General features: G+C 47.4%; 1 protein-coding gene across 2 annotated transcripts in view; it reads left to right on the top strand.

The window, feature by feature from the left end:
* UNC13B (unc-13 homolog B) overlaps window positions 1-19,089 on the top strand; it is a 580,491-nt gene that overhangs the window by 139,614 nt on the left and 421,788 nt on the right. For both annotated transcript variants that reach the window (XM_040336017.1, XM_040336018.1), the window contains exons 5-6: window positions 7,210-7,327; window positions 13,378-13,501. In XM_040336017.1, the coding sequence (XP_040191951.1) occupies window positions 7,210-7,327; window positions 13,378-13,501 (242 nt within the window). The remainder of the gene's footprint in view (window positions 1-7,209; window positions 7,328-13,377; window positions 13,502-19,089) is intronic.

Here is a 19,089-nt window from a genome sequence, read left to right as displayed (position 1 = left end):
AAATATCCCCCAAAAACATATAATTTTTTTTTTCCTCAGTTTAGGCCGATACGTTTTCTTCTACCTATTTTTGATAAAAAGAATCGCAATAAGCGTTTATCGATTGGTTTGCGCAAAATTTATAGCGTTTACAAAATAGGGGATATTTTTATTGCATTTTTATTATTATTTTTTTTTACTACTAATGGCGGCGATCAGCGATTTTTTTTTTTTTTTTTCGTGACCGCGACATTATGGCGGACACTTCGGACAATTTTGCAACCTTTTTCTGGACCATTGTCATTTTCACAGCAAAAAATTCATTAAAAATGCACTGATTACTGTGAAAATGACAATGGCAGTTTGGGAGTTAACCACAGGGGGCGCTGAAGGGGTTTTGTGTGACCTCATATGTATGTGTGGCTGTAGGTGTGATGTCATTGATTGTGTTTCCCTATATTAGGGAACACACGATCGATGACAGCGCCACAGTGAAGAACGGGGAAGCCGTGTTTACACACACCTCTCCCCGTTCTTAAGCGCCGGGGACCGATTTCTGTTAAATTGATACATGTTTGCTGTTTCATATTGAAATTTTGAAGTATTTTTTTTATTTTTTGCACATCCTTTTGGAGCACCGCTAGCATTGGACTTTTCACTATTGGAACACTGTTGGCCAGATTCTCGTAGATCGGCGGGCCTAACGTATCTTATTTACGATATATTTTTTCTTGATTGTTTATCCATTTAGCATATTTATTAGCAACTTTGCACTTAATCTAGCACGTTATTTGCAGCATTGGCACATCATTTAGCACTTAGTCTAATAGTATCTCATGAATTGCATTTTTTTTTTTAATTGCAATTAGTTTTGTCTTGGATCAGCGCAGTAACACATTTTTTGCATATAACTATTTTGGGACCGTTCACATTTATACAACGAACAGTGCTAAAAAATGCACTGATTACTGTATAAATGTGACTGGAAGGGAAAGGGGTTAACACTAGGGGGCGATCAAGGGGTTAATATGTTCACTAGGGAGTGATTCTTACTGTGGGAGGAGGGGACTGACTGGGGGAGGTGACCGATCAGTGTTCCTATGTACAAGGGACACAGATCGGTCTCCTCTCTCCCTGACAGGACGTGGAGCTCTGTGTTTACACACCATCATTACACACAGAGATCTCCACGTCCTGCCTCTGTAACTGCCAATCGTGAGTACCTGGCGGACATCGTGGCCGCCAGGCATGCGCATTGGCACCACGTGACACGGCGGGCACAGTTTTTCCCCATTGCGCGCCCTCTGCGTCTCCTCCCCGCTCAAGAGGCTTTCTCCACACCAGGGAGAAAGCCTCGCATTACTGTGTAAGGGTTACAGACAGAAGAACAGGAAGTGAGGATTTCTCAGAAGAAATGAGGACATTTAAAAGCAACATGGAAGGATGAGGTAAGTGAAGGAGGACTGCACTAAGGTAAAGGAAGCTATTTAGGGAGAAAAATGTTTTACCTTTACAACCCCTTTAACCGCTTGACGACCGCCGCATGTATATGTACGTCCACAGAATGGCACGTACAGGCATATGGGCGTACATGTACGTCCCCGCCTTTCCCGGGGTCGGGGGTCCGATCGGGACCCCCCCTCCCCCGCTACATGCGGCGGTCGGAAACCCGCAGGGAGCGATCCGGGACGAGGGCGCGGATATTCGTTTCTAGCCGCCCCCTCGCGATCGCTCCCCGGAGCTGAAGAACGGGGAGAGCCGTATGTAGACACGGCTTCCCCGTGCTTCACTGTGGCGGCTGCATCGATCGAGTGATCCTTTTTATAAGGGAGACTCGATCGATGACGTCAGACCTATAGCCACACCCCCCTACAGTTGTAAACACACACTAGGTGAACCCTAACTCCTACAGCGCCCCTTGTGGTTAACTCCCGAACTGCAATTGTCATTTTCACAATAAACAATGCAATTTAAATGCATTTTTTGCTGTGAAAATGACAATGGTCCCAAAAATGTGTCAAAATTGTCCGAAGTGTCCGCCATAATGTCGCAGTCACGAAAAAAATCGCTGATCGCCGCCATTAGTAGTAAAAAAAATATTAATAAAACTATCCCCTATTTTGTAAACGCTATAAATTCTGCGCAAACCAATCGATAAACGCTTATTGCGATTTTTTTTTTACTAAAAATAGGTAGAAGAATACGTATCGGCCTAAACTGGGTTAAAAAAAATGTTTTATATATGTTTTGGGGGATATTTATTATAGCAAAAAGTAAAAAATATTGCATTTTTTTCAAAATTGTCGCTCTATTTTTGTTTATAGCACAAAAACTAAAAACCGCAGAGGTGATCAAATACCACCAAAAGAAATCTCTATTTGTGGGAAAAAAAGGACGCCAATTTTGTTTGGGAGCCACGTCGCACGACCGCGCAATTGTCAGTTAAAGCGACGCACTGCCGAATTGTAAAAACCCCTTGGGTCATTTAGCAGCATATTGGTCCGGTCCTTAAGTGGTTAAAAGCAAAATGGAAGGATGAGGTAAGTGAAGGAGGACAGCACTGAGGTAAAGGAAGCCATTTAGGGAAAAAAATGTTTTACCTTTACAACCCCTTTAACCACTTAACCCCCGGACCATATTGCTGGTCAACGACCAGAGCACTGCGTCGCTTTAACTGAAAATTGCGCGGCCGTGCGACGTGGCAAACAAAATTGACATCCTTTTTTTCCCCCACAAATAGAGCTTTCTTTTGGTGGTATTTGATCATTTCTGCGGTTTTTAGTTTTTGCGCTAAAAACAAAAATAGAGCGACAATTTTGAAAAAAATTAATATTTTTTACTTTTTGCTATAATAAATATCCCCCAAAAATATATAAAAAAATATATTTTTTTTTTCCTTAGTTTAGGCCGATACGTATTCTTCTACATATTTTTCGGAAAAAAACAAAAATCACAATAAGCGTTTGGTTTGCGCTAGGGTTGCTACTGATTTAAATTTTCGTGTTCGATTAATCAATTTTTTTTTAATCGATTAATCTACTAATTTCGATCAATTAGAACGCACATACAGATCCAACTACTTTTAGCTGATCTCCTTGCATTGCAACTCTTTATTAGTCAGTGGTAAATGTGGTACACACTATATACAATCACCCGACACTAGTTAGTTTCCACAATACATGACTTATGTTCACAGTTCACACAAATACGTTTTAAATTCAAACTGACTAGCACTGACGTAAGTAATTTTTTCTGATTAAACTTTAACAAAAACGTAGACAGTTAGTTCTTTTTTTTTTTTTACAGTGATTTTTTTTTTTTTAGGGGGGGGGGGGGGGATAGTGTCAGTGTTTTTTTTTTATTTTTATTATTATTATTTACATTTTAATTTTTAATTATTTATTACAATTTTTTTTTTCATTCAGACCTGTTGGGGGGGGGGCTTTGGTGAGATATCAGGGGTCTTAACAGACCTCTGATATCTCCCCTTTGAGACAGAGAAAGGGACTTAGGACAGTCCCTTTCTCAGCTGCACTGAAAATGAATGGAGAGAAGACAGAGGCTCCCATCCATTCATAAACTGAAACATTGTAAACACAGGTTACGATGTTTCAGTTATATGAATGAACAGAGTCGGTGTTCATTCGGAAAAGGTAGGAGCCAGGTTCAGCGGCTCCTACCGCCGCTCTCCATCCTGACTGAGGGGGTGGAGGAGGAGGACATGGAGAGTGACACCACGGAGGGGGGGCACGGAGGGGGGACAGCTGCGGCACGGAGGGGGGGGGGGACAGCTGCGGCACGGGGGGGGGGGGGGGGGCCGCCGCGGCACGGAGGGGGGGGACAGCTGCGGCACGGAGGGGGGGGGGACAGCTGCGTCACGGAATGGGGACAGCTGCGGCATGGAATGGGACAACATAGGCACAGAGGGGGAGAGGAGCGGGACAGCAGCGGCACGGAATGGGACAGCAGAGGCACGGAGGGGAGAGCAGCTGCACGGAGGGGGGACATGGAGCATGGAGGGGGAGCGCAGAGCCAAGGAGGATTGCAGCGGTACACAAGGGGGGACACGGAGCATGGTGGGGGAGAGCAGAACCCAGGAGGATAGCAGTGGCATGGAGGGGGGACACGGAGCGTGGAGGGGGAGAGCAGAACGGATGGGGGGAACTGGAGGAGGATACAGGGAAAGTCAGGTATCAGGTGAAGTATCGGAGCATTTTCTGCGGCGGCAGGTTGGCTCTCCTGTGCGAGAGCCCGTAGATCTATGTCGCCTCACGAAGCGGGCACTAGTGGCGCGTGCCCCCTGCTCGCTTGTTACAGAGCGAGAACCGGAAGCTCCCGGTCCTGTCAGGGGGAGAAATGCTGATTTCTGTTCATACAATGTATGAACAACGAACAGTCATTTCCCCTAGTGAGGCCACCCCCCCTACAGTTGGAACACACCCAGGGAACATAACCCCTTCCCCGCCCCCTAGTGTTAACCCCTCCCCTGCCAGTGGCATTTTTATAGTAATCCAATGCATTTTTATAGCACTGATAGCTATAAAAATGCCAATGGTCCCATAAATGTGTCAAAAGTGTCCGAAGTGTCCGCCATAATGTCGCAGTACTGAAAACAAAATCGCCGCCATTACTAGTAAAAAAAAAAAAATATTAATAAAAATGCCTTAAAAATACCCCCTATTTTGTAAACGCTATAACTTTTGCGCAAACTAGGGCTGGGGAAATTAAAGATTAATTCCTCGATTAATCTTTAATTCTTTTAAACGATTACAATTCTTGACGTCACCGGACAGCCTGGACAGTGAGACGTACCCTGCTGGATGCGAGCAAACTGCACCCATTGGATTGAGGTACCTCTGCATCTGTGGAGCAGGAGGATGCATCAGGCTCCATCAGGGGAAGGGGGCAAAAATAACCATCGTTTTCCTGTCCTAAGCAGTTTTGTGCAGACAACTCTTTGTGTATCGGCAACATCTGTTCCGTGCGAAAGACTGTTCAGTTCTTCAGGGTATATTGTCAATAAAATGCGATCATGTCTGCTTCCAGAAAATGTAAACACTCTGGTATGTCTGCGTGACTGGCTAAAGTGCTGCCTACTATAAAGTGACTGACAGCCAATATTAGGGTTGTCCCGATACCGATACTAGTATCGCTACCGATACTAAGCATTTTACTCGGGGAAAATGCTACGATACTTCACCTGATACCTGACTTTCCCTGTATCCTCCTCCAGTTCCCCCCATCCGTTCTGCTCTCCCCCTCCACGGTCCGTGTCCCCTCTCCATGCCACTGCTATCCTCCTGGGTTCTGCTCTCCCCCTCCATGGTCCGTGTCCCCCCTCCATGCCACTGCTATCCTCCTGGGTTCTGCTCTCACCCTCCACGGTCCGTGTCCCCCCTCCATGCCACTGCTATCCTCCTGGGTTCTGCTCTCCCCCTCCACGGTCCGTGTCCCCTCTCCATGCCACTGCTATCCTCCTGGGTTCTGCTCTCACCCTCCACGGTCCGTGTCCCCTCTCCATGCCACTGCTATCCTCCTGGGTTCTGCTCTCCCCCTCCACGGTCCGTGTCCCCTCTCCATGCCACTGCTATCCTCCTGGGTTCTGCTCTGCCCCACCATGCTCTGTGTCCCCCCTTCTGTACCACTGCTATCCTCCTTGGCTCTGCAGTACAAAATAGAACCAATAGATGGCAGTGTGAAATCATTTATTTTAATTTTTTTCATTAAGTTTGTCTCCTTTTTTTTTTTTACTTATCGCCTTCTCTTTTAAGGAGGGGGGGGAGAGGAGGAGGAGGGGGGGGAGAGGAGGGGGGGAGGGGGGAGGAGAAGGGGGGGGGAGTGGGAGAGGAGAAGGGGGGGGGGAGAGGGAGAGACTTTTTTAGTTTTATTTTCGATGAAAGGTACATCTTCATATTTATCACACATTCACCTGTCGCTGCTCTCAAGGAGCTTACAAACAAAGGCCCCTAACCTGCATCCATACATACATATACTAGAGCCGAGGGGGCGAGGGAGAGGGAGGGGGGGAGAGAGGAGAGAGAGATAGGGGAGGGGCGGAGAGTGAGGGGGCGAGGGAGGGAGGGGCGGAGAGTGAGGGAGGGAGGGGGGGGGGAGAGAGTGGAGGGGCGGCGAGGGAGAGGGGAGGGGCGAGGGAGAAAGGGGGGGGGAGGGGCGAGGGGCGGAGAGAGAGGGGGAGGGGGAGGGGCGGAGAGAGGGGGAGGGGCGAGGGAGGGGGGAGAGAGAGTGGAGGGGCAGCGAGGGAGAGGGGAGGGGCGAGGGAGAAAGGGGGGGGAGGGGGCGAGGGGAGGGGCGAGGGAGAAAGGGGGGGGAGGGGGGCGGGGGGGGGGGGGGGGGGGGGGGGGGGGGGGGGGGGGGGGGGGGGGGGGGGGGGGGGGGGGGGGGGGGGGGGGGGGGGGGGGGGGGGGGGGGGGGGGGGGGGGGGGGGGGGGGGGGGAGGGGGGGGGGGGGGGGGGGGGGGAGGGGGGGGGGGGGGGGGGGGAGGGGGGGGGGGGGGGGGGGGGGGGGGGGGGGGGGAGGGGGGGGGGGGGGGGGGGGGGGGGGGGGGGGGGGGGGGGGGAGGGGGGGGGGGGGGGGGGGGGGGGGGGGGGGGGGGGGGGAGGGGGGGGGGGGGGGGGGGGGGGAGGGGGGGGGGGGGGGGGGGGGGGGGGGGGGGGGGGGGGGGGGGGGAGGGGGGGGGGGGGGGGGGGGGGGGGGGGGGGGGGGGGGGGGGGGGGGGGGGGGGGGGGGGGGGGGGGGGGGGGGGGGGGGGGGGGGGGGAGGAGAGGGGAAAGGGGAGGGGCGGAGAGTGAAGGGGCGAGGGGGAGGGGGGAGGGGCGAGGGGGGGGGCGAGGGAGACTCTTTGTTTTGTCATAACATACAATACAAAATCAGTGTTAAAACGTTCCCCATTTATAAATAGCTGTTTATTTATCCAATATGTGTCTATATATAAATTTGTATATTTTTTAATAGATTTATATTAAGTGTGTTTTATTCCTTGAACAAATACAGTGAAACTTCAGTGTTAGGTGCCCCCCCCCCCCCCATACTACTATTATGAGCATAGGGTGGTTTTTTGCTTTTTAAAAAATAAATTTTTAAAAAGATGACAGTTGGACACTTTTTTTTTTTTCCCTTTTTGGTTTTTCATGTAGCTGATCAAGGTTGAGAGTGGCATTTAGTGTGCTTGGTGGGATATCTCTGTAACAATCCTTTTTTGTTGTCTTTCAGTGAGATCAGTCGCCTGGATCTGGGGCTGATAGTGGAGATGTGGAACAAAGGCCTTATCTGGGACACCATGGTGGGAACGGTGTGGATCCCTCTGCATACCATCCGCCAGTCGGATGAGGTAAGATCAAGTGGGCCTACATAGTGTTTTTATTTTATTTTTTTTATCTTTTTTTTTTTTTTAATTATAGCATATTGTCTTTACTATGATCAGAACAAAAACCATATTTGTAACATGTAGATTTTGCTTATGAATATTTTATTGCCAGTGGGTGATGCTCTAGACCGTTTACTGGGCTCAATAGCTCAGGCTAGTTGACAAGCACACTCTGTTCTGGTGACAACGTTTTTTTTTATCAGACACAAATAGTTGAATAAATGCAACACAGACAGAAAAAAATATCTCACCTGGTTTCTAGGTATCTGTGTCAGCTATGGGGCTTTTTGGTTAAAGCTGAGCTCCACCCAAAAATGGAGCTTCTGCTTTTCGGAACCCTCCCCCCCCCCCGGTGTCACATTTGCCACCTTTCAGGGGGGAGGGGGGTGCAGATACCTGTCTAAGACTATTCCCTTTCAGAGGCTCAAATGCAAAGCCCAATCACCTTTGGAGGCTCAAATCTGGGAATACGGGTGATCGGTGATTGTAAGCTGAAGAAGGTGATGGTCAGTGATTTAGAGCTAAAAAAGTTGTTGTTCATCAAACTTGAGCTGCAAAAAGGTTGTGGGGGATCGGATTTGAGCCAAAGCCTTTTTTTGGCTCAAATTTGATGCTCAATTGAATTTGAGCCTCTGAAGTGGTAGGCAGGGAATATGAGCTGAAGAAAGTGATAGGCAGTGGATCAGAGGTGTAGATTTGTGCTGACGGAGGTGTTGAGCATTGCATTTGAGCCTCAGAAGGGGTTGGGCATTGAATTTGAGCCTCTGTAGCGAATGAACTTTGCATTTGAGCCTCCAAAGGGGTTGAACTTTGCATTTGAGCCTCCATAGGGGCTGAGCTTTGCATTTGAGCCTCCAAAGGTGATTGGGCTTTGCATTTGAGCCTCTGAAAGGGGTTGGGCATTGCGATTGAGCCTCTGAAAGGGGTTGGGCATTGCATTTGAGCCTCTGAAAGGGGTTGAGCATTGCATTTGAGCCTCTAAAGGGGCTGAGCTTTGCATTTGAGCCTCCATAGGGGTTGAGCTTTGCATTTGAGCCTCCAAAGGTGATTGGGCTTTGCATTTAAGCCTCTGAAAGGGGTTGGGCAGTGCATTTGAGCCTCCAAAGGTGACTGGGCTTTGCATTTGAGCCTCTGAAAGGGGTTGGGCATTGCATTTGAGCCTCAGAAGGGGTTGGGCATTGCATTTGAGCCTCCAAATGGGTTGGGCATTGCATTTGAGCCTCTGAAAGGGGTTGGGCATTGCATTTGAGCCTCTGAAAGGGGTTGGGCATTGCATTTGAGCCTCTGAAAGGGGTTGGGCATTGCATTTGAGCCTCTGAAAGGGGTTGGGCATTGCATTTGAGCCTCTGAAAGGGGTTGGGCATTGCATTTGAGCCTCCAAATGGGTTGGGCATTGTATTTGAGCCTCTGAAATGGGTTGGGCACTGCATTTGAGCCTCCAAATGGGTTGGGCATTGCATTTGAGCCTCCAAATGGGTTGGGCATTGCATTTGAGCCTCCAAATGGGTTGGGCATTGCTTTTGAGCCTCCGAAGGGGTTGAGCATTGCATTTGAGCCTCCAAAAGGCATTGGGCATTGCATTTGAGCCTCTGAAAGGGGTTGGGCATTGTATTTGACCCTGTAAAAGGTGTTGGACATTGTATTTGAGCCTCCAAAAGGGGTTGGGCATTGCATTTGAGCCCCGGGAATAGGGTGAGCATTGATTTTGCACTAAAGAATGTATTGAGCAGTTTATTTGAGCTTAAAAAAGGTGTTGGGCATTGAATTTGAGCTAAAGACAGTGGTGGACGGTGAACTTGAGCCTCGGAGGTGATGGGCAGTGAATTTTAGCTGCAAAAGGTGTCTGGCATCAAATTTGAGCCAAAAATCACTGAATTTGAGCCTTGGAATGGGTTGGACGTGGTATTTAAACCACAGAAGTGATTCCCTGCATTCTGCACGCGGGTTGAATGATGGTGAAGACTGCAGGCCTGAGGATGTTTAGTGGCAGAAAGGAATTGCTGCAGGGGGCAGCGTTGGAGAGGAGGTTTGTTTTGTAGCCAGTGCTGTGTTTTTTGTTTTTTTTTAAAGCTCATTGGCGGGTTTAGATAACAACCAAAAAAAAAACATTTCCTATAGTTGTGCTTTGAAAATAATGTTGCCACCACCATGTGAAAGAGAGATAAAGCTGTACTTGGTCATCTCAATTGGACACTCTGTGATCACAGCATTTTCCAATTGGCTGTCAGGGATCATTTACAGGAAAATGTTGGGCTTTCCTTCAGAAGGGTCCCCCGCTGCTTCTGTGTTCTACTCCTGAGCCACAAGGAGTCAAAGATTCGGGGGACTCCCGCTGTGCCTCCGATGTGACCAATTTACTTGTCGGCCTCTTCAGAAGTTGGCAGATTTTTGTGTCCTAAATCCGTTTTATACCGTATTCAGCTGGGAAATAACTTTCTTAGACTTAGGCTGGCGTATCAGTAGATACGCCAGCCTAAGTCTGAATCTGCGCCGACGCAAATTTAAGCGTATTCTGATAACCAGATGCGCTTAAATTAGGCTCAGATACGAGCGGCGTAAGTGTCTTACACCATCGTATCCTAAAGTGTAATTTTTAGGCTGACCGCTAGGTGGCGCTTCCATTGGGGTCGGCGTAGAATATGTAAATCACTAGATTCACGAACGTACGCCCGGCCGACGCAGTACAGATACGCCGTTTACGTAATGCATTAACAGGCCTAAAGTTATTCGATCAAATAGCTGGAATAGTAATGTTAAGTATGGCCGTCGTTCCCGCGTCGAAATTTGAAAATTTTACGTTTGTTTGCGTAAGTCGTCCGTGAATGGGGATTTACGTCATTTACGTCCACGTCAAAAACAATGGGACCGTGCGGCGTACTTAGCCGCAATGCACACTGGTATATGTAGGCGGACGGCGCATGCGCCGTTCCAAAAAAACGTCAATCACGTCAGGTCAACCCAAATTAACATAAAACACGCCCCCTCAGCCTTTTTTGAATTGGGCGAGCTTACGCCCGCCGCATTTACGCTACGCCGCCGTAACTTTGCAGGCAAGTACTTTGTGAATACAGTACTTGCCATGCAAACTTACGGCGGCGTAGTGTAAATGCCATATGCTACGCCGCCGCAACTATGCGCCCACCATCCTGAATCCAGCTACAACTGTTTTACCCCGTTTTCCTTAATTATAAGAGAGAGGATGTGTAGGAGCCGACACTTGAAAATAGTGTGGCCCGGATTCAGATACAATGGTGTATCTATCGGCGGGCGTAACGTATCTCAGATTCATTACGCCGCCGTAACTTAGGGCGCAAGTTCCGTATTCATAAAGAACTTGCGCCCTAAATTACGGTGGCGTAGCGTATGTGGTCCGGTGTAAGCCCGCCTAATTCAAATGTGGATGATGTGGGCGTGTTTTATTCAAATTAATTGTGACCCCACGTATTTGATGTTTTTTTACGAACAGCGCATGCGCAGTTCGTGAAAGAATACCAGTGCGCATTAGAGCTGCACGATGAAGCGATCTCAATTCTCCCCGCCCGCCCGCCATCTCCCCGCGGGATGACCCACGATTTTCGGTTGCGGCCATAAATTATTCTCACCTGTCCCATGTGTCCCGGAAGTCGCTCACATTCCCCATCACCACCATCCTCCAATCCGCAGCAGGAACGTCATCATCCGCCTCCCGCTGCTGCGCCGCATGGCATGCCGGGATATGTAGTCCCGCCTCTGTTAGTGAAGGGGGAGGTCTCCTTGTAGAACTACCAATCCCAGCATTCCTAGCAGGCCTGGTTCCAGACAGGGAGCGGAGCAGAGTAGAGAATGCTGACCGGAGTCGGGGAGATGAGGGTAGGTGCTGGGGGAGCCCGGCCGGAGCTTTACCGCTGGAGGAGGCAGAAGACGGGGGAGCACCAAGGTGAGGGCCGGCGGAGGGGTTCCGTGTAACCCGGAGCCTGAGAGAGAGAACCATTGTACTATCTGGGGGCCTGAGCGAGAGTATACATATATGGGCAATGGTGACAACATGGGCAATACTGACAAGAATGGGGTTTACTACCGCTTTAAATAAAAAAAAATTAAGAATCGTGAGAGAATCGTGATCTTCATTTCATGCAAAAGAATCGCGATTCTCATTTTGCCCAGAATCGTGCAGCTGTAGTGCGCATGCTCGAAATTACGCCTCAAATCGTCAATGCTTTGGACGTGAACGTAACTTGCGTACAGCCCTATTCGCGAACGACTTACGCAAACGACGTAATCGATGTAAAATTTGACGCTGGCCCGACGTCCATACTTAACATAGGATACCCCTCATATACCCCTCATGTAACCTTACATCGGAAAAAGCCTAACGTAAACGACGTAAAAAAAATGCGCCGGGCGGACGTACGTTTCTGAATCGGCGTATCTACCTGATTTGCATATTCCTCACATAAATATACGGAAGTGCCACCTAGCGGCCAGCGTAAATATGCAGCCTAAGATACGACGGTGTAAGACACTTACGCCCGGTCGGATCTTAGGGAAATCTATGCGTAACTGATTCTATGAATCAGTCGCATAGATACGACCGACGCACTCAGAGATACGACGGCATATCAGGAGATACGCCGTCGTAACTGCTATCTGAATCCGGGCCACTGTCTGCACCCACCCCTACCACTACCAACCGATAGAAGAACCGGGAAGGTTCCTGGTGCATTTTGGGAGCAGATGATTTTTTTTGATTCTGTTTCTGCAGCGGTCCCTTCTACATGTGCCTAAAATGGGGACCCCATAGTATTAAAGCAGGGGTTGACAAATTTGCTTGGAATCTAGGAGCCAGCTAAAAGTTAGGAGCCAGAAAACGCGCCCCGTCCCGACGAGCTTGCGCGCAGAAGCGAACACATACGTGAGCAGCGCCCGCATATGTAAACGGTGTTCAAACCACACATGTGAGATATCGCCGCGATTGGTAGAGCGAGAGCAATAATTCTAGCTCTAGACCTACTCTGTGACTCAAAACATGCAACCTGTAGATTTTTTTAAACGTCGCCTATGAAGATTTTAAAGGGTAAAAGTTTGTCGGCATTCCACGAGCGGACGCAATTTTGAAGCGTGACATGTTGGGTATGAATTTACTCGGCGTAACATTATCTTTCATAATATAAAAAAAAAATGGGGATAACTTTTTTTTTTTTTGTGTGAAGTCCCCAGCTCTTCCTTGTCTGAGCTGGCGCCATCTAGTGGTGGCCGTTGGTATTACAAGTTAAGCATTACAAGTTAAACAGCAATTAATTTCTAATGTAATTTTTCACTATTTTCACTGCCATCTTCTTCCCTCTAATTAGAACCCCCAAACATTATATATATTTTTTATCCTAACACCCTAGAGAATAAAATGGTGATCGTTGCAACACTTTCTGTCATGCCGTATTTGCGCAGCGGTCTTACAAGCACACTTTTTTGGGAAAAAATTACACTTTTTTTAATTAAAAAATAAGACAACAGTAAAGTTATCCCCATTTTTTTTTTAATATTGTGAAAGATAATGTTACGCCGAGTAAATTCATACCCAACATGTCACGCTTCAAAATTGCGTCCGCTCGTGGAATGCCGACAAACTTTTACCCTTTAAAATCTTCATAGGCGATGTTTAAAAAATTCTACAGGTTGCATGTTTTGAGTTAGAGTAGGTCTAGGGCTAGAATTATTGCTCTCGCTCTACCAATCGCGGCGATACCTCACATGTGTGGTTTGAACACTGTTTACATATGCGGGCGCTGCTCGCGTATGCGTTCGCTTCTGCGTGCAAGCTCGTCGGGACGGGGCGCGTTTTCTGGCTCCTAACTTTTTTAGCTGGCTCCTAGATTCCAAGCAAATTTGTCAAACCCTGCCCTAAGAAGTAAATGATGTATTTAGTACATTTATCTTTGGGCTGTTGGTGATGTTGTGTTATCTTTGTAACCATTGTAGTTCTCTTATCACTGGGCTGATGCGATTTTATTTTATTTTTTTTCCCCCCTTTTTTACAGGAGGGGCCTGGGGAGTGGTCAGCACTGGAGGCTGAAGTGTTAATGAAGGACGATGAGATCTGCGGAACCAGGAACCCCACTCTCCATAAGATCTTGCTGGACACAAGATTCGAGTTACCTTTCGGTGAGTTTGGATCTTTTGTATCTCATCCAGTAGCTTTTCTCTTCTTCTACACATCCAGCATTAACTGAAGATAAATTGTGTTGGATGCAAGAACAATAGTGGACTTCACTGACACATATAGCCAGATTCAGAAAGACTGGCACAACTTTGAGGCGGCGTAGCGTATCGCATTTATGCTACGCCGCCGTAAGTCAGAGAGACCAGTGCTGTATTCACAAAGCACTTGCCTCCTAAGTTACGGCGGCGTAGCGTAAATGGGCCGGCCTAAGCGCGCCTAAGTCAAATGTGGAACATGGGGGCGTGTTTTATGTTAATGACTGGTGACCCGACGTGATTGACGTTTTTAACGAATGGCACATGCGCCGTCCGTGGACCTATCCCAGTGTGCATTGGTCCAAAGTACGCCGTTTCGACGTGAACGTAAATTACGTCCAGCCCGATTCACGTACGACTTACGCAAACAACGTAAAAAGATAGGCTTGTTCCGACGTCCATAAGTTGCATGGGCTGTGCCACCTAGGGAGCAGCTTTATCTTTAACCACTTAAGCCCCGGACCAATATGCTGGCTTAAGACCCAAGGTGTTTTTACAGTTCGGGACTGCGTCGCTTTAACAGACAATTGCGCGGTCGTGCAACGTGGCTCCCAAACAAAATTGGCGTCCTTTTTTCTCCACAAATAGAGCTTTCTTTTGGTGGTATTTGATCACATCTGCGGTTTTTAGTTTTTGCGCTATAAACAAAAATAGAGAGACAATTTTGAAAAAAATGCTATATTTTTTACTTTTTGCTATAATAAATATCCCCCAAAAACATATAATTTTTTTTTTCCTCAGTTTAGGCCAATACGTATTCTTCTATCTTTTTTTGGTAAAAAAATCGCAATAATCGTTTATCGGTTGGTTTGCGCAAAATTTATAGCGTTTACAAAATAGGGCATAGTTTTATTGCATTTTTATTTTTTTTACTACTAATGGCGGCGATCAGCGATTTTTTTCGTGACTGCGACATTATGGCGGACACTTCGGACAATTTTGACACATTTTTGGGACCATTGTCATTTTCACAGCAAAAAATGCATTTAAATTGCATTCTTTATTGTGAAAATGACAGTTGCAGTTTGGGAGTTAACCACAGGGGGCGCTGTAGGAGTTAGGGTTCACTGTGTGAGTGTTTACAACTGTAGGGGGGTGTGGCTGTAGGTCTGACGTCATCGATCGCGTCTCCCCTATAAAGGGGATGACACGATCGATATGCCGCCACAGTGAAGCACGGGGAAGCTGTGTTTACACACGGCTCTCCCCGTTCTTCAGCTCCGGGGACCGATCGCCGCACTCGAGCGGCGATCGGGTCCGCGGTCCCGGTCCTGGAGCACGCCCCACGGCTGGGTACAAGTATAGGACGTATATATACGTGCTTGTGCCCAGCCGTGCCATTCTGCCGACGTATATGTGCAGGAGGCGGTCCTTAAGTGGTTAAGCCGGCGTATCTCTTACGTAAATGGCGTAACTAATTGCGACGGGCGCACGTACGTTCGTGAATCGGCGTATCTTGCTCATTTTCGTATTCGACGCGGAAAACAAGGGAAGCGCCACCTAGCGGGCAGCGTAAATATGCACCCTAACATACGACGGCGTAGGAGACTTGCGCCGCTCGTATCTTATCCTAATTTAAGCGTATCTGGTTTCCAGAATACGCTTAAATTTTCGACGGCGTAGATTCAGAGTTACGAAGGCGTATCTACTGATACGCCGGCGTAAACTTCTCTGAATCCAGCTAATAGGCTTTTATGGAGTTGAGTTTAGGAGCTTTGGCAAAAAAAAAAAAAACACCAATAGCTCCTAAATTTAAGTTTAGGCAGTGCTAGTGTACATGAAGCCTAAAGGAGCTTGAGCAGAGACTGTACAAACAGATTGTATAGTACAGGGCTCGACAAATCCCGGGCGCCAGGTCGCCATGGCGACTAGAAATAGGGTCCTGGCGACTTGGCTTGGAAGGGGGGCAAAACAAAAAAAAAAAAACTTTTTTTTTGTGAGCTGGCGCCATCTGGTGGTGGCCGTTTGTATTACAAGTTAAGCATTACAAGTAAAACAGCAATTCTAATGTAATTTTTCACTGTTTTCACTGCCATCTTCTTCCCTCTAATTAGAACCCCCAAACATTATATATATTTTTTATCCTAACACCCTAGAGAATAAAATGGCGATCATTGCAATACTTTCTGTCATGCCGTATTTGCGCAGCGGTCTTACGAGCGCACTTTTTGGGGAAAAAATTACACTTTTTTTAATTAAAAAAATAAAACAGAAAAGTTATCCCCATTTTTTTTAATATTATGAAAGATAATGTTACGCCGAGTAAATTGATACCCAACATGTCACGCTTCAAAATTGCGTCCGCTCGTGGAATGCCGACAAACTTTTACCCTTTAAAATCTCCATAGGCGACGTTTAAAAAAAATCTACAGGTTGCATGTTTTGAGTTACAGAGGAGATCTAGGGCTAGAATTATTGCTCTCGCTCTACCAATCGCAGTGATACCTCACATGTGTGGTTTGAACACCGTTTACATATGCGGGCGCTGCTCACGTATGTGTTCGCTTCTGCGCGCAAGCTCGTCGGGACGGGGCGCGTTTTCTGGCTCTTAACTTTTTTAGCTGGCTCCTAGATTCCAAGCAAATTTGTCAACCCCTGATATAGTATACTATTACATACCTCCCAGTTTTTTAAAATGGGAATGATGGACACCTATCGGCAAAAATATGCAGGCATAGGACACGCCTCCTGTCATGCCCCCTTTAAAGGAGAATTGTACACAAAAAACAAGATTGGTTAAGCCCACAAGTGCTTTTTTATCACTACTATTTCTTTATATTGGCTTTTGGAATTTACAAATGCAGCAATCTAGAAATCAGATGAAAGGTTTAGCGCTGGAAAACACTTTTTGATAAATAAAAAGTGCATTTTATATACATCTATATCAGGGCTCGACAAAATCCGGGCGCCCGGTCGCAATTGCGACAAGAAATAGTGACCAGGCGCCCGGGGAAGGTTAGGCCTGCAAAAGGCCACAAAGCCACGGCCTCAATTACCGGCTGGCACGGGCCCGCCACGGTCGTGCGGCGGGGGAGGTTGGGGCACACAGAGACACAGGATTCTGTGTGTTCGTGCTCCCCGGCCCGCGGGCCCGTGCTGGCCGGTAATTGAGGCCGTGGCATTCTGCAGGTCCAAGCTTCCTTCTGTGATCTCGCGCCATCTTGTGGTGGCCGTTGGCATTACAAGTTAAACAGCAATCAAACAGCAAACACACTGCCATCTCCTTCCCTCTAATTAGAGCCCCCAAACATTATACCGTATTTATCGCGGTATAACGCGCTCCCGCGTATACCGCGCACCCCTAATGTTGCCCCCGAAATTCCTGTAAAAAAAAAGTTATATGATTTTATTACTTACAGTTTTGGTGTCTTCCCAGCGTCCATCGTCCGGTCCGGCGACCGTCTGCGGCCTCGATGGTGTCCTCCCGGGCTTCTCCAGTGCGCGCCTCACGTCGAGTCCCCACTTCCCGCGCTCAGTTCGAACGCCTCCCACCGACATATACCGAGTGCAGTACACTCGGGTACATTCGGCAAGGCTCGGCGTCGCTCACGCTCTGTGACGTTTATGCGTGAGCACGAACGAAGCCGAGCCTGGCCGAATGTACCCGAGTGTACTGCACTCGGTATATGTCGGCGCAGGATTTCAAACTGAGCGCAGGAAGCGGCTATCGGCGTATATCGCGCACCCACGATTTTCCCCTTATTTTAAGGGGAAAATAGTGCGCGATATACGCCGATAAATACGGTATATATATTTTTATTCTAACACCCTATAGAATAAAATGGCTGTCGTTGCAATACTTTCTGTCACACCGTATTTGCGCAGCGGTCTTACAAGCGCACTTTTTTGGGGAACAAATTACACTTTTTTTTAATAAAAAAAAATGAGACAACAGTAAAGTCATCCTAATTTTTTTTTATTTTGTGAAAGATAATGTTACACCGAGTAAATTGATACCCAACATGTCACGCTTCAAAATTGCGTCCGCTTGTGGAATGGCGACAAACTTTTACCCTTTAAAATCTCCATAGGCCACGTTTAAAAAATTCTACAGATTGCATGTTTTGAGTTACAGAGGAGGTCTAGGGCTAGAATTATTGCTCTCGCTCTACCAATCGCGTGGATACCTGTGTGGTTTTAATACCGTTTACATACGTGGGCACTACTCACAAATGCGTTCGCTTCTGCGCTCAAGCTTGGCGGGACGGGCGTGTTGTCTGGCTTTTAACTTTTTTTAGCTGGCTCCTAGATTCCAAGCAAATTTGTCAAACCCTGGTCTATATAGATCAGACCAACATGAGGGACAAAGGAGGAGGAATGAGGGACGTTGTTCCAAATCAGGGACAGTTGGGAGCTATGCTATCATATACTGTTGTATGGTGCAGGGGTTGACAAATTTGCTTGGAATCTAGGAGCCAGCTAAAAAAGTTAGGAGCCAGAAAACGCGCCCCGTCCCGATGAGCTTGCGCGCAGAAGCGAACACATACGTGAGCAGCGCCCGCATATGTAAACGGTGTTCAAACCACACATGTGAGGTATTGCCGCGATCGTTAATAATAACCTCCTCTGTAACTCAAAACATGCAACCTGTAGATTTTTTTAAACGTCGCCTATGAAGATTTTAAAGGGTAAAAGTTTGTCGGCATTCCACGAGCGGACGCAATTTTGAAGCGTGACATGTTGGGTATGAATTTACTCGGCGTAACATTATCTTTCATAATATTAAAAAAAATGGGGATAACTTTACTGTTGTCTTATTTTTTTATTAAAAAAAAGTGTAATTTTTCCCCCAAAAAATGCGCTTGTAAGACCGCTGCGCAAATACGGTGTGACAAAGTATTGCAACGATCGCCATTTTATTCTCTAGGGTGTTAGGATAAAAAATATATATAATGTTTGGGGGTTCTAATTGGAGGGAAGAAGATGGCAGTGAAAAATAGTGAAAAATGACATTAGAATTGCTGTTTAACTTGTAATGCTTAACTTGTAATACCAACGGCCACCACCAGATGGCGCCAGCTCACATCTGGTGGTAATAACTTGTAATACCAACGGCTCACCACCATATGGCGCCAGCTTTTTTTGCCCACCTTCCAAGCCAAGTCGCCAGGACACTATTTCTAGTCGCCATGGTGACCTGGTGACCGGGATTTGTCGAGCCCTGGTATGGTGTAGCTTTAGGTCAGGGATCGGTCCTCCAGGTAGGCGTGAATTTATTTCTTCACATGCTTTCTGACTCGTTTTTTTGCAGTGCCTATAGAAGATAAGGGGCCTGCTGTCAGTGTAGGCACAGTCTCATCCTATCCTTAATGGTGTCCTCGTACTACTGTTCACCAGTCCTTATTTATTGGATCTCATTTTTGCTATGCCCAGTACCACTAATCGGAATATTACCTATAGAATGAGAAAGAATGGTGGCATCTTCTTACCAACACTCAAGGTGGTGGTATTGTACCACATTTGAACATTCTGCTCGGGCTCTGCAGGCTTTTATT

This window comes from Rana temporaria, chromosome 1, assembly GCF_905171775.1.
Source record: "Rana temporaria chromosome 1, aRanTem1.1, whole genome shotgun sequence".
In the NCBI taxonomy this organism is placed as follows: domain Eukaryota; kingdom Metazoa; phylum Chordata; class Amphibia; order Anura; family Ranidae; genus Rana; species Rana temporaria.
The sequence above is the reverse complement of the archived record's forward strand: the minus strand, read 5'-3'. Positions and strand labels throughout refer to the sequence as shown.